The sequence below is a fragment of the Antedon mediterranea genome, chromosome 11, assembly GCF_964355755.1.
Source record: "Antedon mediterranea chromosome 11, ecAntMedi1.1, whole genome shotgun sequence".
NCBI classification, from domain to species: Eukaryota; Metazoa; Echinodermata; class Crinoidea; order Comatulida; family Antedonidae; genus Antedon; species Antedon mediterranea.
The window spans coordinates 9,229,568-9,257,525 of NC_092680.1; the positions used below are offsets into that span (position 1 = coordinate 9,229,568).

The following is a 27,958-nucleotide window of genomic DNA, read 5'->3' on the forward strand; positions in this document are numbered from 1 at the left end:
CGCCACTGCCACATAGCCTAGAGAATAATGGGCTCCGCCACTGGTATATTCGACCCTACGGCCACACCCGTCCATGAAACTGGTAGTAGAAGTGATGATATATTGAAATGTGCTGTCTTATTACTGTACAAAGAAAAATGGACCTCCTTAGCTCACCACATCACTAGTCCATCACTACAATCAGCCAATGAACACTTGAACCATACTCACATGAAAACCAGGAGAAAAGATTAAATAGTTGACTTTCAAAAAGCACTGCCCCAGTATTCTGTTTATTTATATTTTGAATTAACACATTTATTACCAATTGCTCATTGTTTATTTTAATTTGTTTAGATGGAAAGAAAAATTCAAAAGAAGAAGAGGAGGAGGAAGTAATTCGTTGTTTGTGTGGCTTACTTAATGATGAAGGGTTGATGATACAGTGCGATAAATGTATGGTAAGTAGAGTAACAATAACTTACCAAAAACTTCACTATTCTGACAAGTTTTGTTCAAGTAATATGTATAGCCATTGTAATCCTGTTATAGCTATCACAATAAAACAACAGAACTATGTTTTGCTGTATGCAAACAGCATACAATTAAGAACACAAATGCACATACTAAAGAAATAAATAACATTAAATCACTATTATACAGTCCAATTTGTAAACCCTCTTTTTATTTAAAAAAAATATAAGATATTGTTTTTACAGTTGTTGACTTTGAAGTCAAGTATTCTCGCTTTTTTTGTTACAGGTATGGCAACATTATGACTGTATTGGTTTGTCTTACGAACCAGAGAACTACGTCTGTGAACTGTGTAAGCCTAGAGAAGTAGCAGATGAAATTAAGATGAAGCCACAGCCCAAGTATGCCCAACCAGGCCAGACTTACTACTTATGTCTAACAAGAGAAGATGGTACTCAAGTCAAAATGGGTTAGTTGTACATATTGGGGTTTTTTTAAATTGTCATACCATCCACCAGTAAACACATGACCCGGGCGGGCATCATGTACAGCATGAGAAACCTAAGTTTTGTAAACCAAGTCTCATATGAGGCATTGTTAGTGGCTGTCAAATAGATCCTGGAACTTTGAGTGCAACATGATTTGAACCAAGGAGCCTAACAAACATGTCAATCACCAAGTCATAGTGCCACTCCTCCCCTTTCCCTAATACTGTACCACATTTAAGACTGAGAAAGCACTGTGTTCTAAAGCACACAAGAGTAGGTTATTACTTTCTGTGTGAGTGTTACTGACAGATGGTATTACTATGCTTGTCATTGGTGTTTTTAGAGTTGAAAACTCTATTACTGCACTTTAGCCATATTGTATATTGGCACAACATGCTAAATTAAGATGTATATATTATTATATTTGTGATTGACATACAATTAATTTTTAGGTGACTGTGTTTACTTGCCAAGAACTCAAGAGGACAATGCCCCCGTCATTATACCATCAAACACAAATAACCATTCCAATCACATCATATTTAGAGTTGAGCAGCTGTGGAAAAATGACAAGTAAGAATTATTTGATGTTATTGTTAAGGCCCCACTGTGTCAAGGCCCCACTGTGTCACACAAACTCTTAGGTAAAATATGCTTACATAAGTTTCTCTTCTGAATCGGCACCTTATTATTATTATTATGTTAAAACATTCTTTTATCCCATAAAAAATAATCAATCAAAATAGGTAAATATATGTATGGTTATTGTATATTTTAGAGGTGAAAGGTGTGCGTTTGGACATCACTTTCTTCGTCCACATGAAACCCATCATACTCCATCAAGAAAATTCTTCAAGAACGAGGTAAGATAACTGGTACTCCAATCCAATTTTACCACCCAAGAGATTTATGGCCACACTGATATGCTATTTGAACAAATAAATCTATAATAAATATATAAATGAAATTATGCATTATATGTGTAAAAATGTTATATCTCTTTTCAGCTTTTCCGAGGTCCCTTCTATGAAATTATTCGTATTGATCTTATAAATGGATTCTGCTGTGTAATGGATCTCTATACATATTGCAAAGGTAAGCAACTCTTCCTCTTGACATCCAGTGTACATTCATTAATCTTAAGTTTTTTTAATAAAAATCAGATCAACTGGATTGTCCTGATAGCCCTAAATCTATGGCCTATTCTACTTTACTGTTCTAATACATTATTCAATTAATCTGCTGCTTTCAGTTTGAAACAATGTCAACAGTTAAGCTATTCAAAAAGTCAGTACTTGTATTTTGGCTGCAGAGTAGAACAGTTAAAGCTGAACGTGCAATAGTACCATTAAATATAACCTTTACATTTACATTCACCAGATCTAACACAGATATAAAATTAACTGATTAGATAGTATACAAATAATGAATGTTTATGAGTGTAATGGTACAAATAATGGCATGAGGTGAATGATGAAAGGTTATATATCAACAAGAAAATGCCGAGTTGATATTAAACCTTTCATCATTTACCAAATGCCATTATTTGTACCATTACACGAATATAAAACATTTATTATTTGTTTTATATAACATCTAAATAGATTCCTGTTATTTGAATCAAATAAAAGGTAGGCCTAGCCAATTCCTACTTTTCATTCACTTTGATTAAAACAGTAACATTTGGTTTTTAATATTATATTAAATGTTAGTGTTAATTTAATGTAAATAATGTCCACAAACGACCAAGGCCTAGCAAGGCTTAAACGCCTGGCTAGGCCTAGCCTAATACTAACCGGCCTAGGCTACACCCTAGTACTAGCTTGGCTGAAAGGCAAAACTTATCTAGGCTAATTATGGTTTTTTCAATGATTCCACGTCTTGTAGAGATCTTCCCATTAATAAATCAAAATCCTAAACACAATCTAAAGCTAATTTAAATGCCTTTTTGATCTAAATTAGTACATATGTCTCTCCAGAAATGTACTCCATCCCGAAAAACCAGCCATCATAACATTCAAATCGCTGTGAAAGTACAAAATAGGTGGCGCTGTTGTATTTCAAAAGCAATAGTATAATAACAAAATATTTTCCAAACGCAAAAAGATTTTTTTTTCGTACACAAAAAATTCCAAAAAAGTACTATTAAACGATCATTTAATAGTGCGTACTATAGCATGCCATGTGACCCACATTCGTCCAATCAAATGACAGGAATTTTTTTAGGTGTTAATAATGGTTAATATATACACATGATATCAAATCACTTCATCACTAGAACAATTATTGTAATACACTTCTAATCTATATTGTGTCATTGTTTTCAACATGCATTTTATTTGATTGGGCGATAATTTATTTTTGTTCTAGGACGGCCGAAAAACTTTAAAGAAGAAGACATTTATATTTGTGAATACCGATTGGATAAAACAGCTCATTTATTTCATCCTATTAGCAAAAATAAGTTTCCAATTTGCACAAAGTCATATGCGTTCAATAAATTTGAAAAGAAAATTATTCCAAAAAGAGATTATTCGGTAAGTGAACATTTTATTGTTATTTCATGATTAGGTCTGTTTAATAGGTTATTTTTGTTTTTATAAATGATCTAGGATTTAATTTTCAATCTTTTTATTTCATTTTGTAGCCTCATTATGTACCGGAGCATTACAAAAGAGGTTATGGAGGAAGGTAAGTTTACAAAAACAAATTATTGAAATGTTACTCAATATGTATACAGTAAGGACTGTCTCATTTCTGTCTGAATCTAAAAGTTTTTTTTATCTTATACCTACCACCTACTGTAATAATGGTGATCAAAATCATGATTTAATATTGCAATCCTTGCTATGTTACCAAACAAATATAACAAGACTATTCCCAGAATTAGTCACACTTATAGTGACAGTCAGTCAGTGACATTTAGACAGGTTGATTGGCTGAGCTAGGCTACAGTGCTGTTTGTGCTTGTCTAGCTAGGCTGCAAAATTGTGCATGCTTGTAATTGCTTTGCTAGGCTGTACATCTGACCTAGGCTTCAGGTATTCTGAATAATAGCCTGGTTTGACAGTAGTACACACTATAGTGGTCTAAGCCCATAGTAAACCTTTAATCAGTCATTTAAAAACTATAACTACAGTGCATTTGTTCCTTTTAGACCCACATGGAAATGCAATAAAGACAAATCAGATGAACAGCCTGACCTAAACAAACAAGACATTGCCATGAAAAGGTACAGTAAATAAGAGCTTTAATTGTAATGAGAATGGTATACATCTATTGTACTGATTAACAAATGGCATGACAAAATAGAATTTTCAAAAAGCGATTCCAAACTACGTACATACACTGCATATTGGTGAAAATTACGTCTTAAAATCACATGATTCACAAAAAACAGTACAAAACAGTTATGCTTCTTGAATGTATGGGGAATTAGCATTGATTTAAGATTTGTGGTTGATGTGAGGATTCATGATTAAACATTAAGTTGAACAAAAAAGGAAATTCTGGAGGAAAATTAGATAAACTAAATGCATGCTTGTTATTTTTACAAAAGGATGCGAAAGTTGGGGAAGAAAAACAATGAGAATCGGCAACAGAAGCAGAAACGTGTCAACGCCATCTCACTAGGCCTACTTGACAAGCTACCTGGAATGCAACGTAGGTAGCGGGCGTGCAGGCAGGCAGGCGTGTCAATGGTGGCTAGACAGGTTGGTTGGCTGGCTGACCCAGGCTACAGTGTGTGTACTGGCAGGCTGTAGTACATACTGGCCTACACTGCTCTTTGTGCATGATATTACTAATGCCACCAATCTACTCTTACCACTAATGACGACAAGACATAGCTAGATTGTTATTACTAATATTTAGACATGCCAAGTTTGTGTGAAATAATTGCCTATAAATTATTTGATATTTCATTTTAAATATCCAAATTTGTCAGAATTTTCACGTACAGGATGTACAATGCTACAATGAGTGGGTGATAGTGCATCTATCTATTAAGAGACAAATTGTACATTAACTAAAATACAGAAATTTCAGCTCTGTGACCATGCACCATGCCTCCACTACTTGGCAATTCTGAAAATGACTATGCATGATAGTACACAAACAATTTAATATGTAATTCTAACAAATATTATACTGTTTGCAGTTTTTATTTTGCATAATTATTTTAATCTTTTTAAATTAATTTTATATTGTTTTTATAGCGGTAGACCTAACATTTTATATTGTTGTTTTTATAGCGGTAGACCTAACATTTTATATTGTTGTTTTTATAGCGGTAGACCTAACATTTTTGCTTGAGGCCACTGGTAAGAGACAACGTAAACGATTGGCATCAGAGAGCTTTGTTTAGAAGAAAATGTGTGTGACCAATTTTGGAAAAGCTTTGTTATTTTCTTGCCTATGTGTACACATCAGCTTTGTATTTAAGCATTATCCATGATTGTAATTATTTTTATACTAGTATAAATAAAGGATATTCTGAAATTAATATTAAATTCAGCAAGACCTATTGTCTTGCATGTAATTATTTGTAAAAATTCATTCAAATTTAAAATATAAAATATCATGTAGATATTTTCCAGTGGGGAAATTCATTTTCTAGTTATTTGCTGTTTAATATTACTGATGGTGCAGAATGTTTTAATTAATGTACAGTAATTGTATTTATACAGGGCATATTATGAACCTTACCAATAGATAATGTTTCCAAAAGATATACAACAAATATCTTGCCGTTTCTGAATAAATGCAACAAAATAGAGGTTGAAATTTAAGAGGTTGAAAAAAAGTGTGTTGATGACGACTTTTTCTAGATTTTATCAAATGTTTTTTAAAAGAATATAAACTTTATTAAAATAAATAGATATACCAATTTTAAATTGGGCAGATGTCATGTTTGTGAAATTTTTATTCTAAATATTTATGCCTTGATTTTAAGATCAATATCGTAAGGTAATGTTTATTATTTCATGGCAATAACCCATTTAATCTATCTGAGCATTATTTCATGGCAATAACCCATTTAATCTATCTGAGCATTATTTTATGGTAATTTTATGAAATTAAACCTTTTCTATATACCTAAATTAGAAAATGTCATGAAAAATGTGTTATTTTATTTCTTAAAGACTTGTTTATCTTAAACCACTTAAAACTCTTTGTTTATCTTGCAGTTAATGTTATTAATTATTTTTAAAACGATTTTGAGGATTTTACCAGCTCATTGGATTTTTTGTATGAAACATAGTATTCTTATTATCTTGTAATGCTCCTTAAAGCCATGATGATTTCAGGTTGTTCGCTAACTAATGTCCGCTAACTAATGTCCTTTGTTCAACAGTAAAATAATGTGTTGTAAATTGGCATATCCTACTGGGGACTTGAGTATTGGTTTTTGCATTAATTTACATTTACCAGACAATAGATTTTTTTTCAATTGAATATGCCAAATGTCAATATGCATTATATAAATGTTTCAATCAATAATATATAACTGTTTCAAAATGATGCAAACTTTATCCACCGATAATTTGTTTACGGTTAATACCTCCATGATCTAAAAGGTGCTTTTGTGATACAAACAAAATGATGTTAAATTGTAAGCATTCCAGGGTTATAAACAAAATTGTAGCTATATTAAATAAGCAAATTTATGACCTGGTGTATAATGTTATTTTGTATAACTATGCACAATTATTACACAGGGTTTTGTTGAAGGGCTGTTTCATTTTCTTCACTGTTTGTTTACTACTACAAAATAGGTATATATTCTAAGCCTAATATTTTGTAATTGTTTTAAATTGTCATAATATTATATAAGTACTTTTAAAGGCAATTAACAATTGCTTTTCTATTAGTCTATGAGCAAACATTAAAGATGTCTCTCAATGATATTCAAAACAAAAAATTACCACCATGTTGGAAAATGCCAATTGCATAGTGTAATATTCTTAAGTGATATTATAGTGGGTGAAATAACTCCTTATCTTGTTGAAATTTAACTTCAAATCAAATAACTCTTTATCTTGTTGAAATTTAATTTCAAATCAAAATTAGGATGAATGTTATAGGTATAATACTGAGCAATCAATCAAATACAGTACCTGCCTAACAGCAAATCTACAATTTTGAACTTTCAATATAAATAGAACTTTCAAAGTATGAATTTTAATTATGCTAATATGAATTATTTAAATACTGACTTTATATTTTAATTTATTGATTTATTAATTACATATTTTGCTTCTGCCAAATATTTGCATTTCAACCCTTGAAAGTGATTAGGTAAATTTTTGTATGCTAATACAAATTTGGCTGTTCTTGTATGTTTGATTGTCTGTATTCTATCTCCACATAATGGAATTCTGTAATATAATGTCACATAATGTATCTCATGTGGTACATGTGTTATGTTACTATGATACAGCCGTCACATTAGGAGCAGATCCAGGATTATCAAACGGGTCAAGGCCAACATATACTAATTACCTTTAAAAAATAGACAACAGAATTAATAGTAGTTCAAAATTTCATTTTAGCTTTCAGAAGGAAAGCCTGCCCGTAAATATGACCTGGTGACTTTAATCCTGTTTCAGAATTCGCTTATGATACTGGAAAAATGATTGATGCATTACCGAGAATCGCCTCATAAAATACCTTTAGACTGCAACAGATGAATGAATATAGACATTTTTTAGTGATAATTTTAAGAAAGGGTACAGTTTGTAGTAGTATTTTATCATTACTGTATTTCTATGGGGTGGTGTAATTAATTTATCTACTTAAGTAGTACTAAATGTCCCTGAAATGGCCAAATCTTGATTTTGTATGTAATAATAAAATTGTATAGAAATAATGTAAAGAGAAGAGGCAATCCTTGCCTATTGTACATTAAATTATTAGATAAATTTGGTGGAATTTTTAAACAATTTACATTAGCCTAATAATATAATTTATTATTTTTTTTTTTAGATAAAGGTATATATATATTTTCTTGTTTGGGAATTTGGTATTATAGAATAAAATACAATACCTATTTTATTATACATGATTCATGGTGAAATTTAAATTACAGATAGCATTTTATTCCGGTTAATGTATACGTGCAGTGTGTGCTCTTTGATTCTAAATAAAATCAAGTGTGAGCTTTATCATAATTGTTCTTTTTTTTTCAGATTTTTATTTTAAACAAAATTTTCTAAATTCAATTACCGGTACTATGCACCACATATTGGTATATTTGATTTTATAATGCGCAGGACACATACGATTCTATAATAGTAACCAGTTATATAAAAAAATAAAAGGGTCGAAATTTTGCCATTTTTCGAAAATTTCCCAGGGATTTTTTTTTTTTAATGGTCAAATTTCGACATTTTTATTTTTCTAGTTAGCTAGTTATTATATCATAATTGAAATGCGCAGAACAAATGATTCTGCGCATGCTATTTATGATAGTAACCAGTTATGTCAAAAAATGAAATCCCTAATTACTGATTACTATATCATAATTGACATCCATGCTTGCATTTTTTACGCTGCTGCTTTAGCCAGCTACGTCCCAAGAAGACTACTCATTCAGAAGCTAAAGTAAGCAGCAGTTATAGTTCTAGAGGCCGATGTTTTTGGTAATTTGTAAACTAGGACGGGTAATGCTCAAATTACAAACCCCAAAGCACGTCTGGGAGAGGAGAGTATGAGAAAATTAGCCGATATAATACAGATGCATGTAGACAGTCATCTGTAAAATCTTGTTCAATAAATAATGACTTTGTTGTTGCTGTCAACATAGGCCAGTATTATAATAATTCACTGTAATCAAAACATTATTTCTGGTATTTACAATGAGTCCCATTTGACTGTCAATCTAGACCGATATTATAATACTGTAATTCGCTGTCAGATAATCATTTAATTAATTTTTGTTTGTAATAGGATACAATTTGTTGACACTTGAAGTGTCTAGGCTTGACCTTAGCAATAAAATAAACTAAAGTGACAGAAAATTATTAATATTATTTAGAAATTTTTATTTAAATTATTTAATAAGTACATCATCTTTTAAAGATTCAATATTTTTTATTTTTCAATTTCAATTGCACAATTATGACATATCAAAGTATGAATTCTTGTTGTATTTTACTTCAAATACTAAAGTTATTCACTTCTGTACCAAAAAATAAATTGTATTCACGTATAAAAACAGAAAAGAAACATTTAATTATAACCCAAAAACCATTGTCTATTTTATTCTATTATGTGACAATAAAATGACATTCAAAAACAAATTTGAAATAAAAAATATTTTTCAGGGGGACAATATATCTTTAAAACTGTTACATCAACAAGCGAGCAACGTTTTTTGTAAGAATATTTCTTGTTTAAATGGGGTTTACATTAAATCAAATTATGTTTAAAAATTACAAATCAAAAATTATAACTCTTGCCTCTTGTAGTAATTCTTGAGAAAATGCAATTTCAGTTTACTTGACTGCTCAGTACTAGATTGCGAGACCCTGTTCCGGATTGCATTTCAAATCTAATGGAGTGGTCCTTAACCACCTATTTGGTAGAGATCCTGAAATAACTTTTTGAATAATCCTGCTAACAACAGACACGCGATCAACATCCTTGGTATTGATTGACAACTATTACAGTTTTTACTCTATTAGATAACACATGAATTGTTTGCACAAAAACTGTTTATTTGAATAATATGCTCATTGATATAATAATAAATATCACTAATTGCACCAATACAAAAATAATTGACATTAAATAATAACAAGAGAACAATATAATGAATGGAAGCAGGGTATAAAGCAGAAATAATTGTCTCCATTTTGTAGGGATGGTATGTTAACAACTAAACAATCATTGTTTTGTATTCATTAATAATAAAAAACATTTGTTATAATTTACATTAATAAATTGCACCTTTAATAAAATGCATTCTTCACTTGATATTAAAGAATAATTGCACATCAAAGGCTCAAATATAAACATCCTTATTGTCAATTTAATAAAATCATTAAAAAATATCAATATTAAATAAATTGTTATTTAAATGAAACATTTTATTTATACAGTATATATTTTTGGAAAAGTAAAATTAGTTTTGTTTCTAAAGTTTTATTATTACAATAATAATTAAATATTGGTTTTTATACAACTACTATATGTTCTTCATCAACATTTTCCTCTAAATAAAATATTTTTTTCTGTATAAGACTCTTAAAACTAAGGAAAACCAACTTTATTTCTTTAAAAAAAAAACAGAATCAAAATAAACAAGTTTAAAATTTCAAAATGTATAATGGTACTATTAATGGCAATTAAGAATGTTTCATATTCATTCGGTATAAAAATACAGTAGAACAAATTGGGTTATTTCATCGAACATCACTATTAATGGGGACAGTTTCCTGTGAAATGAACAGGGAGGGAAATACAGTGGAACTGAACCTTTTGGCCACTACCGCCAACCTTTACTTAGGCAATACCCCTATCAAAGGAACACTTCTATTAACAGTAATACTGTACCTTAAAAAATACTACAGTCCCACCTTAAAACTTTACTTAAATAAAATATAGTAACTTTCATATAATATCATGCATATTGTAGAGTGGGAAGCTTGTAGTAAAGTAAGTTTTGGAAGAGATTAATGTTTCTTCTAGTTTCTTTTGGGTCAATTGCCAGTATAAATTAACTAAATATTAACAATAAAGATATAAGCTATTTTACATCAGAATTAACATTTCATTGCAAAATGCACTAAAAAGCCAACAGACAATTATACCTTTTTTTTATTTCACAATATAAAAATACTTTTTTGGCAGTTTTAACATATTCAAAGGTGATGTATGTTTTGTTGATCACATTTATAGCATACAAGTATATCTGATAGCAGACAAGTATATCTGATAGCAGACAAGTATATCTGATAGCAGACAAGTATATCTGGTAGCAGACAAGTATATCTGGTAGCAGACAAGTATATCTGGTAGCAGACACAAGCCATACAATAGCTTACTTTACTTATTTTGGGATACACAGATACTTACAGTAATACAAAGCTAGGGCTAGCCAATCGGTAGAAATATATATGTATATATTTGTTAGCACTTGCATTTCTCACTAAACATTTTAGTTGCCACACCCTTTTTATACATACATACTGCTGTTCTCATTTCCAGGCAAGCTACTAGTCTAGCCTCAGCCAGCTCTTAAACTGGACATAGAATAACATGCAATGACAATGAATGGAATAAAATGCCTAGACAGCATGACAATTCTACATTTACTCATACCATTTCTCCTACAGACAGCAATACAATTATTAAATCAGAAACAGGCATAGTAACACCACAGTACCCTTTATGTAACAATACTTAATCAACACTTTTGATCAATTATTTCTAGTTAACATACAACCTAACGTCTGAAATATACTTAAAATAATTGAAACACGCATTTACTATATTTATTAAATAGTAGTAGTAGTATAGTTTAGTTTGATCTAAAAAAATTTCATATTACATAAATATAAAATAAATATATGTCAGCCAATATTTATCATATTTTTTCTCAAAGTAAATCGCACCATTACACATGTTCTAAAGGGAAAGATGATAGTACATATCATTGATGCAAAGGAAGGGGAAGACGAAGGCTACAGTTTACATAGACGGTGATGACACAGTTGTGCACAGACATAGATGTGTGGAAGAAATCTGGTCCCATGAATAATGTATGAGCAAAACTATGCCCATAGTTACACACATCATAGCTTTGGTTTGGTTTCATCAAATTGGTAATTAATTTGTGTTATGCCAACACATTCTCTCTTTCTAATAAACTCCTGAGGCATGCATGACAGAGCATACTGGTGATGACACATCTTTTCAGACACATCCTCGTCCGAGTTAGTTGCCAATTCATATGCAATGATTGATGCCACAACTTCTGTGCTATCCCATTGTTCACTAAGTCAATATTTTTCTTCATTTTTTTCTTTGAAATCAGTTAATTGTCCATGTCTACTTTGTGAGTAATTTTCATTTAGGTCTATAGTCTAAATACTGTCCCTTTTTATTTGACCATGTTAGCAGCAGACACATGGACTATGTTCAGATACAGCACACAAACCGTCAAATGGTTTTCAGACATAACTGTAAATGTAAATTACACCACAGTAGAGAAAACCTGATTCACTTACCTCCCTCCCCTGATGTAAGCAATTAGTGGCATACAGTAACCTTGCCAAAATCTATGTCAGCAGAGATATCACCTCTCTAGTCATCTTCAGACAAATGGCCCGAGTCTGTGTTTCTTGACAACATATAATTGTCCATGTCAATTGATCTGCAGTTATTGATGGCGTAACGCATCTTTTCTGCCATCATGGCTTGGCTTGAATATGGTGGAATACGTAGTTGGAAGAAGCATGTTTGTGCTGTTGGCAGACCATCAGCACCCTGAAGAAAAACACAAAGAAAATTTAAATTAACACCTAAGTGTATGCTTGTCATTTGACTGGTTAATTACACTATTTGGAAATAGTTCTACTAAACGGACAAAATGAATGGATCTACATGCTTGTTCGACCTTTCGGAAACATTTTGAGAAGGTGGAGCGCTGCCTTTTAAAAATATTCTCACCATTCAACTCATAAACATTCTTTATTTGTATACTGATCAATGTGTGAATGTTATCCACCAGATTCTTACCCTATCGACACGCATGATTTGAAATCTCTGTGATATATCTGCTATATTACTTGGTAGTCTTGACCTTCCAGATACAAATCTCATGAACAGAATACGCTCTTCATTGCTAAATTCTTCTAATGTTTTCCACAACCATTTGATGAGGTGATGATTCTCATCTAATTCACGATACCTTTGTTTTATGTAAAATGAAGGAATATTAATGAAAAGTAGAATATTTAGGTATACAAAAATAGTGCTTTTATAGCTCTTCTGTAATGGCCATCATATTAACTGTTAGGAACCTGTGTTTTATAATAAATAAATTTGACTTTACCTGACCACTCTTTTCAGCATAGGAATGGCAATATCTGGCATGCCACATACCATTGAGTCAAGTTGTACTGGTGTCAGCAGAGATAACAATGGAACTGGTATAATATATGACATTCCTTCACGTACTGCATTTATCTACATTAAAAAAGCATATAACATTTTAAACTACAAGTCTCTCTTAAAGACTCGTTTCTTGGTGGTATATAGTCCAATGATAGGCATCATCTAGTGAGTGAATTTGTTGGTGTTCTGACATAACTGATTGTATAAAGTGACTATTCATCATGTGGTTAAGAAATAAAGACAATACCAAAACAAGTAAAGAACTCTTGTTGTTTACCTGTCGATCAACTTCATGAAGCCTGTATGCTAGTGCTCTCTCTACATATTCTTTCCTGTTTGCATATGTTAGGGGTATGCCACGCCCTCCACTTATGACTGGAACAAACCGCCCATCCGAACTTTGGCATTCAAACCAATATAAAGGGATAACCTAAGAAAATACAGAGAATTTATTCTTACAGTAGAAGCCATCTGATAGAAATTACAAAATTAATCAACTTGTAAATTAATTTGAATTGAATATTAACTGAATATTCTTACCTCATGGAAGTTCTCCTCAGATATGCCACTTTTGTCAATATCTTTAATGTTCTTCAGTGCTTGCATAAAGAATACATCAACCTGGAAAAAAAATCGATCGATTACCAAACCATATTTTGGAAATGGAAGCATGAAACATAACGTTACACATAAAATAAATACAAATGGTTTGTCAGTTTTTGTCAGACCTAACTGACTGTCTTCTGAGAAACTGAAAATTGCACAGGCTGAATGTTACTATAGAATACGGCCCTCAGATAGTAACTGGTCGTCGCTGCTACACATGGTGCCTAAAGGAACATCAGGTGATGGGAGGCCATGTGGGGACTACAATGTGACTGTTCCAGATATGTACCCCGTCTCCCACATTCATGACTTAACCGCGACTCTCTGAAACCTCTTCAGTCTCCTTACAATGGGTCACTTAAAGTTTTAGCTGACAAATACTTTGTTTTAAGTATCGCAGGTAAACAAGAAACTGTCAGTTTGGACAGCCTAAAAGTTGCCTATGTAAGTAATGGTAAAGCTATTGACACTTTTCCAGAATCGTCCATACAACCAGAAGCGGGGCTTCCCCCAACCGCAAGAGCTATTCCAGTCGCACCTCTGCCACGACAAACGCATAGCGTACGACATGTACACTGGCCACGTAAGTTTGCAGATTATGATTGAGGTTGAAGGACATTTGATGTTGTATTGTGCTACAAATTTATTATATGATAGAAACATTTTTAATTCATCGATTGCTACATTTCATTTGTGATCTAGAGGGGAGCTTATGTAGAGGCAATTGTACTATTTGCATATCAATTAGCAGGTGTTACGTAAAGCATTCTTAAAAAACTTTTTTCTTTGTCTCGCTCTCTCTACACCGGACCGCCGAGCGAGCAGGACGTACTGTTACTATTACCGTATACTACGTTGACTTAACAAGAAACTTACATGTACATAGAAGAATATTAGTGAAATATGTATGTATGAACCCAACACACGCTCTCACAACACAGTAATGGTGGCCAAGTCATAACTCAATAAAGAGTGAACAAATTCAAACAAGATATGAATTATAAATTGTCTTAATAATTACCTCTTCAAGATCCTGAGGTACCAGAGGCATACCAACGAGCTGCTTCCAAACGATGGGTGCAAGGTGGAGATCAAGTGGTTTTTTAGTTCTGATGGCAACTCCAAGTAAAATTCCCAGGAATTTAAATAACTCAAGGTAATCTTTACACCAAGGAAGAGGATTTAAAAGGAATCTGTAAAGATAAATATAAGGTAAGGTGCAATACAACATCAAGACTTTTTCAATTTTTTTGAGGGGTGTCAATATTCTGGGAATAAGCGTCTGTACATGTAAAGGAACTGAAATGACTCAACAAAAACTTGTGTTTGTTTTATTGCATTAAATAAACATAGCTCAAAGCCATTTGGAAGGATTGAGTTCACACATAGATTTTCAGCAGACAATAGTCATTTTTCTTTGTATATTCTAAATTATTTCCTTTGTGTCCTAATACACAGTAGCCACCATGTAAACTATGAAGATCATGCTTACTATGGTTTTTAACTAAAAAATATTTACCTATCACGATTCTGTCCAGCATCTGACGAGGAATTCGGTGTTGGTATTAAAATAGGTACAATCCCAGTCTCAAGCTCCTGACACATTTCAGTAATGGTATCATCAAATACACCCCCAGCATCATCAGCCCCTTCCCCTATTAATTTGACCTTCCACGCTCTTGATGGTAGTCGGAGATCAGCTGGGCGTAATTTGACAACCTGTTTGGCTATCTGAGTGAAGATTGGCTTAGACTTACGACCACTTAAAAAAAAAAATAGAAATACTAAATTACTATATAAATCAGTAAATATAATTACTGGTTATTAAATTTCAAGATTTTTTTTTAATGAGTAATGCAATATTAAATAAAGAACTACACAATACTTTTAAAATAGATACATGGTGTTTGCACTTACCGTGTGGCTAGTCTCTTTACTGTTATCTGGGGTCCATAGTTCTTTCCTTGCACCATAGTCCTACCAATGGATCTTACCATTGGCAAGGTATACACCCTTGGGGCAAGCAAGGGGCGTAAATGACCATCTAGTAGGCCATTTGTACCAATATTATACGTCTTCAATTTGACCTATAAAAGAATAAAGTTGTAATACTGATTACATAATAATAAACAACACAATGAAAGTTAAGTAAATTAAGTAACAACAACTAATACTTCATTGACTCTGACTCATCTGAATAGGGTGTTAATAATAAAACAAAACAATGGCATCACCTGTTGTGGGTTGAGATGTAGAAGCCTCCAAGATGTATACATAAGATCTGAGAAGTGATGTAAAATTCTTAGCCTAGCTCTGACAGACAACGGTGAGCAATCACGCAATGTATTAAACCGAGCTGGTATACTATCAGGGTAACCTAAGAAGAATAAGAATATACATATTAATATATATTCTAGACAAACTGAAATTTATGACTATAAATTTATGATTATGGTATAATTAAGTGTCTTATAAAGCTTTTGATTATTGGTTAGACCTCTTTAGGAAGAAAATGAAATGAAAATGTGCTTCTTTAAAAAGAAATTTTAATAAAAAAGCCCACCAGTTTTATTCTGCTGATCAAGGCTCCTCAAAACATATCAAACAACAATAATAATAATAATATCATTATTGGAAAAGAAGAGGATAATGTATGGTAAAGAAGTGAGTACCTAGCTGTAGTTGTGTACCACTACCTGGTGTACGTTGTGGTACAGCAGGAGATGTCCAAGCAGCAGAATGGTTACGCCCTGCTGAAATCTGTAATAATACAAACAATTTGTAAAAATAATAATTTAAATTCCACAGTAAAATATATTTTAATATTAAAATTAATAATGAACTATTTTTGATTATTGGATTGGTTGATTGATTGATTCAAGCTTGTCACCTCTCAATTACAGAGCACATACTAGGTGACCTTAATGATGGTCACGATGATGTCATACCACATTAGGGCACATCACACTAGTTGGAGAGTGTAGACAGAGCTTAACAAATAGAAATGTATATACATAATATCAAACTCAAAACAACAATATTACCTGTTTGATATTTTTACCCTGTAAAACAGTTACCAATACTGGTTCTCGGACTGTATTAGTGTGTCCTAGGCCTAACTGGCCCTCTGAGTTAGATCCCCAAGCCCACACATCACCAGTACTAGTCAGGGCTAAAGAGTGTTCAGAACCCACAGCAATGTCCTCTATAAAGTACCCAGCCAAAGCTGACACAGCCTGGGGTCGGTTAGTAAGACGTGCTCTACTGTCAGGGAGACCTAGTAGACGATCTAAATAAAATAATTTAAATGATAAATGAAACATAAAAGTAGTAGTATAAATTGCGAAAAATATTAAATTAAATTAGCATTATAACTAAACAAATCTTTGACAGTGTTTTAATTTGTTTCAAAGTTGATGAGGCTGTCACAACAATAAACAGTGTTTATGAATATCTAATAGAAAAGCTTGCTAAATAATTACAATTAGTTAAAGAGTAAACAATATGGAGTTGCTAATAACCAACCTTGTCCAAATGTAAGAACTCTTCCATCTTTAGTAAGCACCATTGAAAACTGTGTTCCACAACAAACCTTCTTTATTCCTTCATTATTGAAACTTTCAATTTTCTTGAAAAAGAAGAAATATTCATCATTTTCATTGGCTGCATGATTTAATCAATTCAAAATTCATAATATTAATCAAAAGGCAATGTATTGAAAATGGCAATTATCTACCCTTACAACTGGTATCACAAACAACCCATATAAATCTTAATACATAATAATTACAATAATTTCTTTACATATAAAATTTACAGTGTTCTTATGACAGTAAACAATTAACAATAATACTTAATATTGTAGTGTACCTGTGGAGTTGACTTGGCGGTACAGTTACCAAGTCCTAGCTTGCCATAGTCACCATCTCCAAAAGCCCACACAGTGTTCCCGTCTGCTGATATACATATTGTGTGGTTTAGACCGCAAGACACCTAACAATCATGACATTTGTTGATTAAAAAACATAAGAGAATAATGTTCATGTGCTTCAATTACGATTAGATTTTGATAATTATGCATAAAGCAGGAATATTCAAAACATTCTTACCTGTCCTATGGCATACTGTTCAAGTGCCGTTACTCTTTCTGGGAATTTCTTGTTCGATGTATTACCATGTCCTAACCTTCCATAATCCCCATTTCCAAATGTAAATAGTTTACCATCAGCTGTTACTACAGTAGAGTGTTTAAATCCACACGCCATCTAACAAAATGATAAATATTTGGAATTGTTTTTATTATATAAATACTAGAGGGTGAGCTCGCTTCGCTCGCTCCCCCTCTAGGAAGTGTAGACGATGGTTTTCGGAATGATAATGTTCTCCTTATACGTTTTCTGTCGGGTTACCATTATTGAAAATGCTTGACATTCGTAAAACTAAACTACTTTGTTTCACAGTGTTTTAGATGATTAATAACATTTTAAAGTACAGTTTTTATTGTTTGGTAGGGCCCTTTGGGGAGGCGGAGGTCATTTGAGGGAGGTGCTTATTCGAGGGATATATGTTAAATTTTGTAGTTTTAATAATATGGTAACATTTATAATCAAATGAAATCCTCTAATAGATATGAAAAGTGCTAAAAAAAAAGAATAACAAATGCTTGGTAAATAGTAGATAACAGTGCGGTGAATTCTACTACAAATAGTACTGTATAATTGTGTTGTTATAAATATGTGGATGGACGTTTATTAGATAGTTAGGTTGGGGGGGGGGGGGTTATTATTCAAAGTGATGTTTTATTAGAGAGGCGTTTATTCAAATGAATACCATCCTAATAATTATTAATACATTATTTAATTTAATCATCTTTTGAAACTAACTGCCGTGACAGAGTGGGCCCAAGAAAGAAGACATTATGGTACGGCTTGCAACATGGGCAGACATCTCGGTCCTAACGGGACACAGGAAGATAGCCTACAGTTATTCCTGCAAGCTTACTCAATAAAACTCAGCTATCGGGATTTCACTCGAAAAATGTCTTATCATCAAATCTCCCTATGTAATTTTATAATACTATTCCCCACAATATATTCTGATTCTTTATGGCGTATATTTAATTTGATCTTTATTAATTTGCAGTATAATTCCTATTATTTAACTACTGTACCTTCACACACGCGCCGCGGTATGTTTTAAAATAAACAAAAAACTGAAATGGCTATGATTAATGGCCTATATCTGATTTTTTTTTCGTCTTCCAAAGGGACACTGTATTGATTGATGATGGAAAGTGCCTGTTTCCAGTCACCTTTAGGGTCAAATCTATTATTTTAACTGCTCCCTTGTGTATAAAAGAGAGAAAATATTTGAAACCAGGTTGTTGCAAGGTGAACTTATCTTAAACCCGGAAATTACTTTGACCGGGAAGAATTGAAATTGAGATGAAAATCTAATGTTGAAATCATAAATTGTGTTAAAAAACTCTTTATAATATCTTCCTAAGATAGAAATATGGAACAATAGCGTCGCCGTGAACACTAATGTTATCAAATCTACGTTTCGAAGTACATCTCAGATAGATAAGGTAGGTATCCAAGGCGGAGATTTGTACCGAAGTTTTTGCATTGTGCTCGCCTATGTCAGAATTAACCATAATTTATATATAGATACAGTTATACAATAAAATTTGCTTTTAATGTGACGAATTTTAATATCTACAATATACATAATTCAATATAATGTGTCTGGTAAATTAAATTACACAAACCAACAGTGGCGGTAGTAGTCTAAAGCTGTGTTTATACAACACCCTAAATTTGAAGACGTCTTTAGTTTTTAGCGTGTTGCTCGAGCCGAGGTCAACCCTACAAAAACCTTGCAGTTATACATTAAATCGTAATACCGTGTTATACTGTAGTTCATAATCCTAAGTTGTATATATACTTGCATGCATTATGAATTAATATGAGTTTATTACAGATTTTAATAAAGGATGATTTTGTTTAAAATTTAGTTTATTCAGTTATTGATTTTTTTATAATCTGCTTTTGGAATAAAAAAAAAAATTGTTTTAGAATTGGGATAAAACTATGGTACATTTTTTCTCGTAGGCGTGTTGAATATGCGTTTATATTAATAGCGTGTTGTATAAACGCGCCCTATGAGTGAGATACCTACCTGTATACACACTACAAATATTATTCGCAATAAAACACCCCTCATAAGAAAAATGGAACAGTCCAGGCACCCTAGTGGGCCATATAAGTCAGTACCGTAAATCTTCTAATTATAACGCTGGGTTATTATTCTTTGATTGTTTTTTATGGTGGGTTACTATTAGAAGGGGCGTTACTATTAAAGTAGTGGGTTACTACTACTAATCTTAAATTAGGCATCTAAAAATAGTAACCCACCCCAACTTTTCCGGTCAGAAACTTATAGCAAAATAACAGTACGAATAAACAAATTTTGTTAAACTCAAAAACACTCAATCCTCAACCACTCCCGAGATCAACATGTATTATCTCCTTATTTTCAAAATATGGCTGCATCATAAACGACCAGTTCTCATAATGAAAGGAAAATATAAAATAAACAAATTTCTATATAAAAGTTGAAGTAATGAGGAAAAGAGCATGGTCTCGTGGGCCCTGGTCGCTACTTGTGGCGGAAAATAAATCGAAAAAATATTGATTGATGAACTGTCAAGGGTTGTATTAAAATATCCTTTTTTTAAACTTAAACTGGAACAATAATCGAGGCATACTAAGCTGGAGTTCATACAAATAAGGATCATGGACACAATCTCATTGTGAAAAATGCCTAATTTAAGGAATACAGCGTTGATTTTAGTGTCATTTTGTCAATAGTTTTTGTGACTCGAATAGTAACCCCCATGGGTTACTATTACAGTAGTGGGTTATTATTATAGATTGACTTATAAGGTGAGTAACAATTAGAAGGGGGGTTACTATTAGAGTGTGGGTTACTATTAGAAGGGGGGTTACTATTAGAGTGTGGGTTACTATTAGAAGATTTACGGTATGCTACAAACTTACTTATAATAAAACTAATTCACTTAATACCTGTACTACTTCCTCGCCTTGTAACGATTCAATCTGTCTTGGCCGTCGTTGACGGTCGCTATTACCATGACCTAGCTTGCCATAGTCGCCGTCACCCCAACTAAACACTTCTCCACTTTCAGTTAGTGCCATGGAATGTCCGTCAGAACCGCAAGAGGTGACAAGGTGAGTCACAACAAATCCTAAAAAAAAAAATAAATCAATCTGCATAGACCGACAAGATACAACAGAAAAGACTCCTAGTCTTGTTTTATAGTGTTCCATAATGTTGTAATGAGTACAAGATATGTTACAATGAACTAGGCCCAACAGAGTATACAAGTAGTTATCATACATTTATTCTACCATGTGTTTGATACCTTAGCATTAGTGAGAACTTAGCGTTTACCTAAGGGCGTGTGGTGCAGTGTGTTGGACGTTCGACTACTGATCGTGAAATCGAGGTTTGAATCCAACTCTCGCCGCATTACTTGTATCCTTAGACAAGATATTTTACTTACGTTTGCCTCTCTCCACCCAGGTGTATAAATGGGAACCTGGTTAGATCAAGACACAACTTTGTGCTGATTACTAGCTGCATTATGTGAGTATGTTTCCATACGTGTTTGATCCAAAACATGTTCAGCGCTTAGAGGTTTCACAACATTAGGCGCTATATAAATCCAGGATATTATTATTATTACCTTGAATGGCAGAAATGACGGTAATAGTATGCAGGTCATCTGAGTTTCCTTGGCCAAGTCTACCGTAACTTCCCTCTCCACATGCCGACACTGTTCCATTTGGGTGAATTACAAATGTACAGTTTTGACCACAGACAATCTGTATACGAAAACATAGATTGTGTAGATTTCTAAATTTTGTTTCTCAAAAATTAGAAAATTAAATAAACAACGAATAAATGAACAACATTGTAAAAAATAGTTTTGATAATAATAAGAGCTATATAGAATAAAGATGTTTAGCTATAGTAATTTAATTGCAACCAATTGTGATTGGATAAAATACATACTAATTAATAACGAGTTTAAAAATGTACTAGGTTCTTTAAAGTGCACATGAGCCAGATGTACACTGGACCTACGGTTTATAGTCCTTATCCGAGAAGACTTGTTCTACCACCAGAACCATGGAGCGAGTGAGCCTCGAACCCTTGCCGATGTTATGGCTATGGATTACGATTCTTAACCGCTCGGCCACACTCACTCGAATGAAAGAATATATGAATATATATATATTTATATTTATACCGATTAAATAAATAAAATAAATAAATAATATACAGTATATGAATTTAATACGACATACGGCTCATAAAAGGTAATGAAAAATAAATATATAGTTACCTGCTGAGAATGACTAAATGATGGAGTGAGCGATGGTAGAAAGGCACTACGACCAGATTCAGCTAGTTGCCCATGACGACCACTGCCCCATAGGTATGCATCACATTTACCGCCAAGCTGCCAATCCTGAAAAAAAAATCGCTTGGACTTTAACACACACAGCCCTTGTTGTAGACTCATGAGAGAGCACCTTTAGTGGCTTCATTCACAATACATAAATGTAGATTTAGGCTGCTATTCACAATGAGAGGTTGAAAATGTTATTATTTTTCTTTATTTTGTAAATATACATCATTTATGTAAATTTTTTCGGAAATAAAGTTGATTGTTATCATCATACATGCTAATCAATATATCAGTGTCAAAATAAAGAGCATTTTACCTCAGGTTGTTGTGTAGCCCACATCATAATTTGTTCATCCATATCTAACGACCAAGCTGAATTATCAGTTGCTATGTTACCATCTGAACCCAATCTACTGCCCTCGTCATCTGATGGAGCTGCAAATTCATTTGGGAACTTACTACGCTTCATCAATGCTTCCATGGACCTGATTACGGTGCAGTATGAAGCCAGCCAGCTCCATTCTGAATTGGTGGTTGATGTTGTGATAGACGGTTTGTGATGAGGTGGTGTTGGTACATGATACAAGACAGTATCTAGGTTTAAAGCTACTGCTAATGTACAAAGATACTGCAGAAAACGACTATGAACTAACTGCTCGCCACAAACAACGTACATCTGAGAAGATTAAGATAATTAATTAATTAAGAAGATAATTATATATCAGTCAACTGTGCAATATTGCACAACCTAATGTTTAAAAACCAAAAAATACAAAAAATGTTTATATTGAAAAATATATCCACAACCAAGATATAGTTTAATATACCTTCTCATAATTATATTGTTCTTGTAATATCCTTGGCAGCATTTTAATCAGCGCTGCCAGACACGGAGCTTGATGCAATCCCACAATACCTTGCTTCAGGAGTGCCATACAAGACGCAGCATATACATGATGCTTTGTGTAAGATTCTTGGTTGTAGTTGATCAGGATGACATCTTTGGAATGTGCAAAGGAAGCTGCAATACCTGAAGCTCCACACCAGTTGATGCTCTGGACTGCACCTGGCCCACAGTATGACTGCAGTACAGCTCCAGTCTGTTGAAACATTTAAACAAAGATCAATTTAATTATTTTACACAATAGGTAATATTTTACCTTTACCAGGAACACTACACTGTATAATACCATATTACAAAGTCTCATGATTTATTTATTCACAATATTTTACCAGCGCAACCCAATCATTAAAAAAGACTAGTCTCCCCATTGGGGCCCTGGATAAATTAAATAAAAGTAACAAACATGATACACAACTTGAAGATGTATTGTCTCCCTGACAAAATAATTCTTAAAACAATTTTTGGGTAAATATCCATTATAATGTCACCTAATAATTATCCACTTTCACCAAAAATTTTAAGTAAAAAATAGTCAAATTGGCTGCCAGCCAATGAGTTTTTGGTTGAATTTAACCATTTATTTTGTCATTTTTTAAGTGAAAACGTAATTTTTTTCTACGAAATTGATTAACTTTATTAAAATTACAAAATAATCTATTCAAAGTATGATTTTATTAATCTTCATTTTTCAAGTTTTTGGGGGACAATACATCTTTAAACTATAAATATTAAAGCTACTTTAAACAAAAAGTAAGCAAGGCTAGTATAGTACTGGTTCTGGTTTATGCGACAGAGACATGGATTTAACCCCCAAAAATACTATACAACATTTATTTTTTAGAAGAATATATAAATATAAATAACTACAATGTTATAAAAGGTTAGAATGTAAATATTAAATATCATTTGTTTTTCTGAGGATACACTGTGTAATTGTGATTGCTTACTTGAAGAGACCAGATAATGACTTGTCCCTTTGCACAGCCACTTGTCACCATAAGACCATCTAGACTGAAACTTAGTGACTTGATCCTCTTCAAATGACTATGTGTTTGAAGCACACATTTGGCACATGGTTCAGGAGTTAAGAAGGAATCATTAAGAGCCTGAAATATTTACAAAATATGGTCAAATATAAAGTAATGGACTGATATGACAGTACAGAGCAGTCAGTAATGATGCCCTTTTTGTGTGATTTGTTGGTTTTACTTGGTACTCAACAATGTATTTAGGATGCATCCATAAAGTTTAAATAGCTTTTAAAATGGGTCACATATACAAGAAATTAAAGTTACACAAAACAATAGCAAGAACTACAATGTGTTTATGTTATGTTAGAGCATTGATTTATTTGATTAAAGTAGTTTTTGACTGACCTGTTGCTCATGGCTTAGTCTTGGTTTCATGGTGTTGAGGAATTTAGATGTGTTACCCGCTGTTGGTACTATCCACACAGAAAGAGAACCATCTTCACCTCCACTATAATATATCAAAATAATATCAACTAGATTTAATTCATCACTATGACAAATTTTAGGTTATATGCATTGATTTAAATAAAGATAATTGATTTTTAAAAGATATATTGATTGATTGATTTTGTCAGAATCTTTAATTAATTATAATATATGAAAGATAGGAGCTTGCTAATGCAAATACAATAGGTGGTATCACAATCCGGTCAAAGATCCCCGTGCGTATAATGTCATAAACCAGCATAGTAATAAAGACATAAGTTTCCTAGATTTAATAATAATAATAATAAGATTTTTATAGCGCACAAACCACTCCAGAGTGCTCAATGCGCATTTAAAAATAAAAAAGAAATAAATCATACAAATTATACAGATACAGATTTCATTATAAATCATGCATATAATCATGGAGTAATAATTAGATTACTCCATGGTATAATCTATACACTAAGAAATAAAATTGAAAAAACAATACGGATAAAAAAAAATCTTATTTTGTTTTGTTTTCCAAGGTGAGACTCAATCTCGGTACCTTGAATGACGAGAGTTCAGACCACCGAGCCATACACAACTGACTCCTCCGTGTATTTACTATGTAGTAACCACTTTAGTAGTTTATTACATACCGCAATGAATCATAGATTGATTTTAAGTTTGTTATTTCGGTCCAAAAAAATGTCACAGTTTGTTTGATTGTCGAAATAAAACAATTTTAATTTAATATGCAATTAATGATGATGTAATCAACCCTTTTTCTCTTAATTTTATAATAAATCATACATACACTTTAAGAAAATGAAAATGCAAAATAGTGGTTCCCGAGCATTCTGAAGATCTATACTAATTTTAAAATTTAGCATATTTTCACCATTTTGTTAACTTACATGTGCGTTTTGACATGCTTGTATAACATAGTTTCAAGTAGAAAAGTGAATAAAATATGTATAAAATTACTAAAGAAAGGTTGTAAAACAGAAATCCGCAAAAAGAGTGCTAAGGAAAGAATAAATAAATAAAGATTCTGACAGAATCAATAAGGTTATATGCATGATAATGCATATAACCTACTTAGGATACATTCATAGTTGTACGTGCAAATCATTAGAACTTGTATTGCAGTAAGGCACACGCAATAACTTACATTGCTAACATAAGATGAGGATTGTTACACATGGCTGGTAGTTGGCACCACTGAAATGCTGTGACACTAGAGGAATGTTGTAGACTCCAGTCCAGATTGTAACCACCACTAACCTCCTGCCAGATCTTAACAGTGTCATCATTAATGGCACTGCTGGCTAAAAGGTGGCCCGTTACATCCCATGATAAACAGGTAATTGAAGTCTAAAGAAGATAAATATGATTAGAATGAGATAGAATCGCTTTCAAATTCTTACATCCTTGAACGAATCCAAAATCTGGACTGCTTGTTTTGTAAGATAGTTTACACAGTTAGTGAAAAACTAAAGCTTTATTTATCAAACCAATGATTTACCTTGTGAGCTTGTATAGGTCTACTAGGATCACATTCAAATGAATCTCTACTACACATATGTATCATACCATCCTTATAACCGACTGCAAATCTTTGATCTTCATCATACCATGCTAAACAGCACACAGCAACTACATAATAGCAACAGAAATTAGTTTTAGAAGAAATATACATTGGTTTCTTGCTGCAAAACAAACAATGGGAAATACATGTTTTAACACTATAGCGAACCCCTATTCAGGGAGCACTCCAATAAATAACCTTACCTGATATAAATACATTAAGAAAATGGTCTGACTTTAATGACAGAATATATGCTTTCCAATGGCAAATTGGAAGGAATTCTAAGTTGTTTTGTCTTCTTATGCTAGTACATAATAAACATTATTATCAAGAATTTGCAGCACACTAACCATCATCCCTGTAGCATTGCTCTAGCTCAGTTCTGTGAAATGTTGAATGATCAATAACCTCAATGACAGCAATTGACCCATCTAGTCTGCCTACCAGCAGTGTATCAGTGCACATGCCAACTCTACCATCCAAAAGGCCTTTCTCCTGTGGCCAGGTCACTGCTGTCACTATATTGCACTGGACATCAAGGTACCCACGGTTTACTGAAGTTGAAAATTTTAGATTTATTCCCTTTTGAAGTACAAGTTACATACAAGTACAAGAATTAAAAACAAAAATAGCAATTAACGAAAATTAAGCAATTAATGAAAATGGACTAGAAAAATTATTTTTAAAAGATGCACTGGGTTCTTTTAACTTTACTTACTTGACTACTTTATTGTTGAAAAATAAGCTATACTTATACATTCATCAATATCTTAGGTAAGGTCATATTTCAGAAAAATTGAACAATAATGGATGATTACTGTGACCTTTGCAAGAGCAGATTTAAAGGGATTAATGCTAGATGCAGCATCAGCTCGGGCAATGTGTTCTATTCATTCAAAAAGTGTACACAGTTTGATATCCTTACTCGAAATTTATCGTAGCAATTATTAGGCCTAAACCGATCAGAGTACAGACCCCCAGTCAATTCCAAAGAGGCAATCAGTCAACTTTTTACCAAAATATCAAGTTTTTCGACAGGGGCTAGCTCAGATATACTGAAAGAACACTACTTACCACTAACAAACCAAATATTCAGCATGTTATCTAGTGTTCCAGCTACAATCATTCCATTTGAGTTGATACATAAATTAGCAATATCTTGGCCTTCATAATCATCCAGTGAGTATTGACTGTAATCAGAACTTTTACTAAATATACAGGTTTGTTGTAGCACATAAGAGGCTTTACCAGACAGCTTCCACAGGCGCACTGTGCCATCATATCCACTGTAACAAAAGAAAGTGCAAGGTAAAATGTCAACTGGATCTTCCTTGGTAATAACTAACCATTGTGAAGAAAAATTAACAAAATTGGTTCACATAAATATTGGTACTACTACTCCGTGGAGAATTACAGATTTAAGAGCTTGGTGAAAATTGAGGGGCTGTCCTGTGCGTAGCTGTCCTGAGAGGAGTAGTATTTGTAATAGGATTCTATGTTACTGAATGAAAGTATAATAATATATAAAATTGTGTTACCTGGTTGCAAGCAGACCTTTCTTGTCATTCCACACACATTTTGTGACTCTATTTTGATGAGCATCAAGCTTGCTGACATGAGCTGTAGGCAGACTGCCTGGGATGTCAACAAGCATCCTCACATCCTCATGAAATCTCTTAGACTGTACAGCTAAGCTCTTAACAAGTTGTTCTGCTGCCCACTGCTTATACTGGGCTGCTAGCCTAGCTGAGAGGCAGCATGCAGCTAGGGCATTAGTTAGATGAAGGGGTCCGAGCTTTGATTGCATATTTTCTTTATTGCACAATTCTGGTTTATCTAATTAAAATCAGA

The 27,958-nt window shown here is 32.7% G+C and overlaps 2 protein-coding genes across 11 annotated transcripts in view; one reads left to right on the plus strand and one right to left on the minus strand.

Annotated features, from left to right (window-relative positions):
• The window catches only part of LOC140062972 (uncharacterized), a 51,590-nt gene extending 42,592 nt beyond the window's left edge, over positions 1-8,998 (plus strand). For 2 of the 6 annotated variants that reach the window (XM_072109377.1, XM_072109378.1), the window contains exons 16-25: positions 337-440; positions 742-922; positions 1,394-1,514; positions 1,720-1,804; positions 1,949-2,036; positions 3,312-3,478; positions 3,589-3,632; positions 4,099-4,173; positions 4,501-4,604; positions 5,231-8,998. In XM_072109377.1, coding sequence (XP_071965478.1) covers positions 337-440; positions 742-922; positions 1,394-1,514; positions 1,720-1,804; positions 1,949-2,036; positions 3,312-3,478; positions 3,589-3,632; positions 4,099-4,173; positions 4,501-4,604; positions 5,231-5,307 — 1,046 coding nt within the window. In that variant the 3' untranslated portion in view covers positions 5,308-8,998. Of the gene's footprint in view, positions 1-336; positions 441-741; positions 923-1,393; positions 1,515-1,719; positions 1,805-1,948; positions 2,037-3,311; positions 3,479-3,588; positions 3,633-4,098; positions 4,174-4,500; positions 4,655-5,158; positions 5,176-5,230 lie in introns of those variants that run through there. The other 4 variants (XM_072109383.1, XM_072109384.1, XM_072109379.1 and 1 more) reach the window with 3 other exon arrangements.
• Positions 8,999-9,151: 153 nt separating this feature from the next.
• The window catches only part of LOC140062970 (probable E3 ubiquitin-protein ligase HERC1), a 64,887-nt gene continuing 46,080 nt past the window's right edge, over positions 9,152-27,958 (minus strand). For all 5 annotated transcript variants that reach the window (XM_072109375.1, XM_072109374.1, XM_072109372.1 and 2 more), the window contains 26 exons: positions 27,646-27,943; positions 27,182-27,393; positions 26,458-26,661; positions 26,045-26,175; positions 25,691-25,893; positions 24,451-24,553; positions 24,022-24,180; positions 22,998-23,270; positions 22,487-22,846; positions 22,105-22,230; positions 21,442-21,580; positions 20,759-20,940; positions 17,780-17,935; positions 17,541-17,663; positions 17,196-17,298; positions 16,715-16,959; positions 16,343-16,430; positions 15,905-16,047; positions 15,588-15,757; positions 15,190-15,432; positions 14,692-14,863; positions 13,605-13,685; positions 13,342-13,494; positions 13,003-13,136; positions 12,687-12,858; positions 9,152-12,434 (listed from right to left, as the gene is read on the minus strand). In XM_072109375.1, coding sequence (XP_071965476.1) covers positions 12,252-12,434; positions 12,687-12,858; positions 13,003-13,136; positions 13,342-13,494; positions 13,605-13,685; positions 14,692-14,863; positions 15,190-15,432; positions 15,588-15,757; positions 15,905-16,047; positions 16,343-16,430; positions 16,715-16,959; positions 17,196-17,298; positions 17,541-17,663; positions 17,780-17,935; positions 20,759-20,940; positions 21,442-21,580; positions 22,105-22,230; positions 22,487-22,846; positions 22,998-23,270; positions 24,022-24,180; positions 24,451-24,553; positions 25,691-25,893; positions 26,045-26,175; positions 26,458-26,661; positions 27,182-27,393; positions 27,646-27,943 — 4,556 coding nt within the window. In that variant the 3' untranslated portion in view covers positions 9,152-12,251. The remainder of the gene's footprint in view (positions 12,435-12,686; positions 12,859-13,002; positions 13,137-13,341; positions 13,495-13,604; positions 13,686-14,691; positions 14,864-15,189; positions 15,433-15,587; positions 15,758-15,904; positions 16,048-16,342; positions 16,431-16,714; positions 16,960-17,195; positions 17,299-17,540; positions 17,664-17,779; positions 17,936-20,758; positions 20,941-21,441; positions 21,581-22,104; positions 22,231-22,486; positions 22,847-22,997; positions 23,271-24,021; positions 24,181-24,450; positions 24,554-25,690; positions 25,894-26,044; positions 26,176-26,457; positions 26,662-27,181; positions 27,394-27,645; positions 27,944-27,958) is intronic.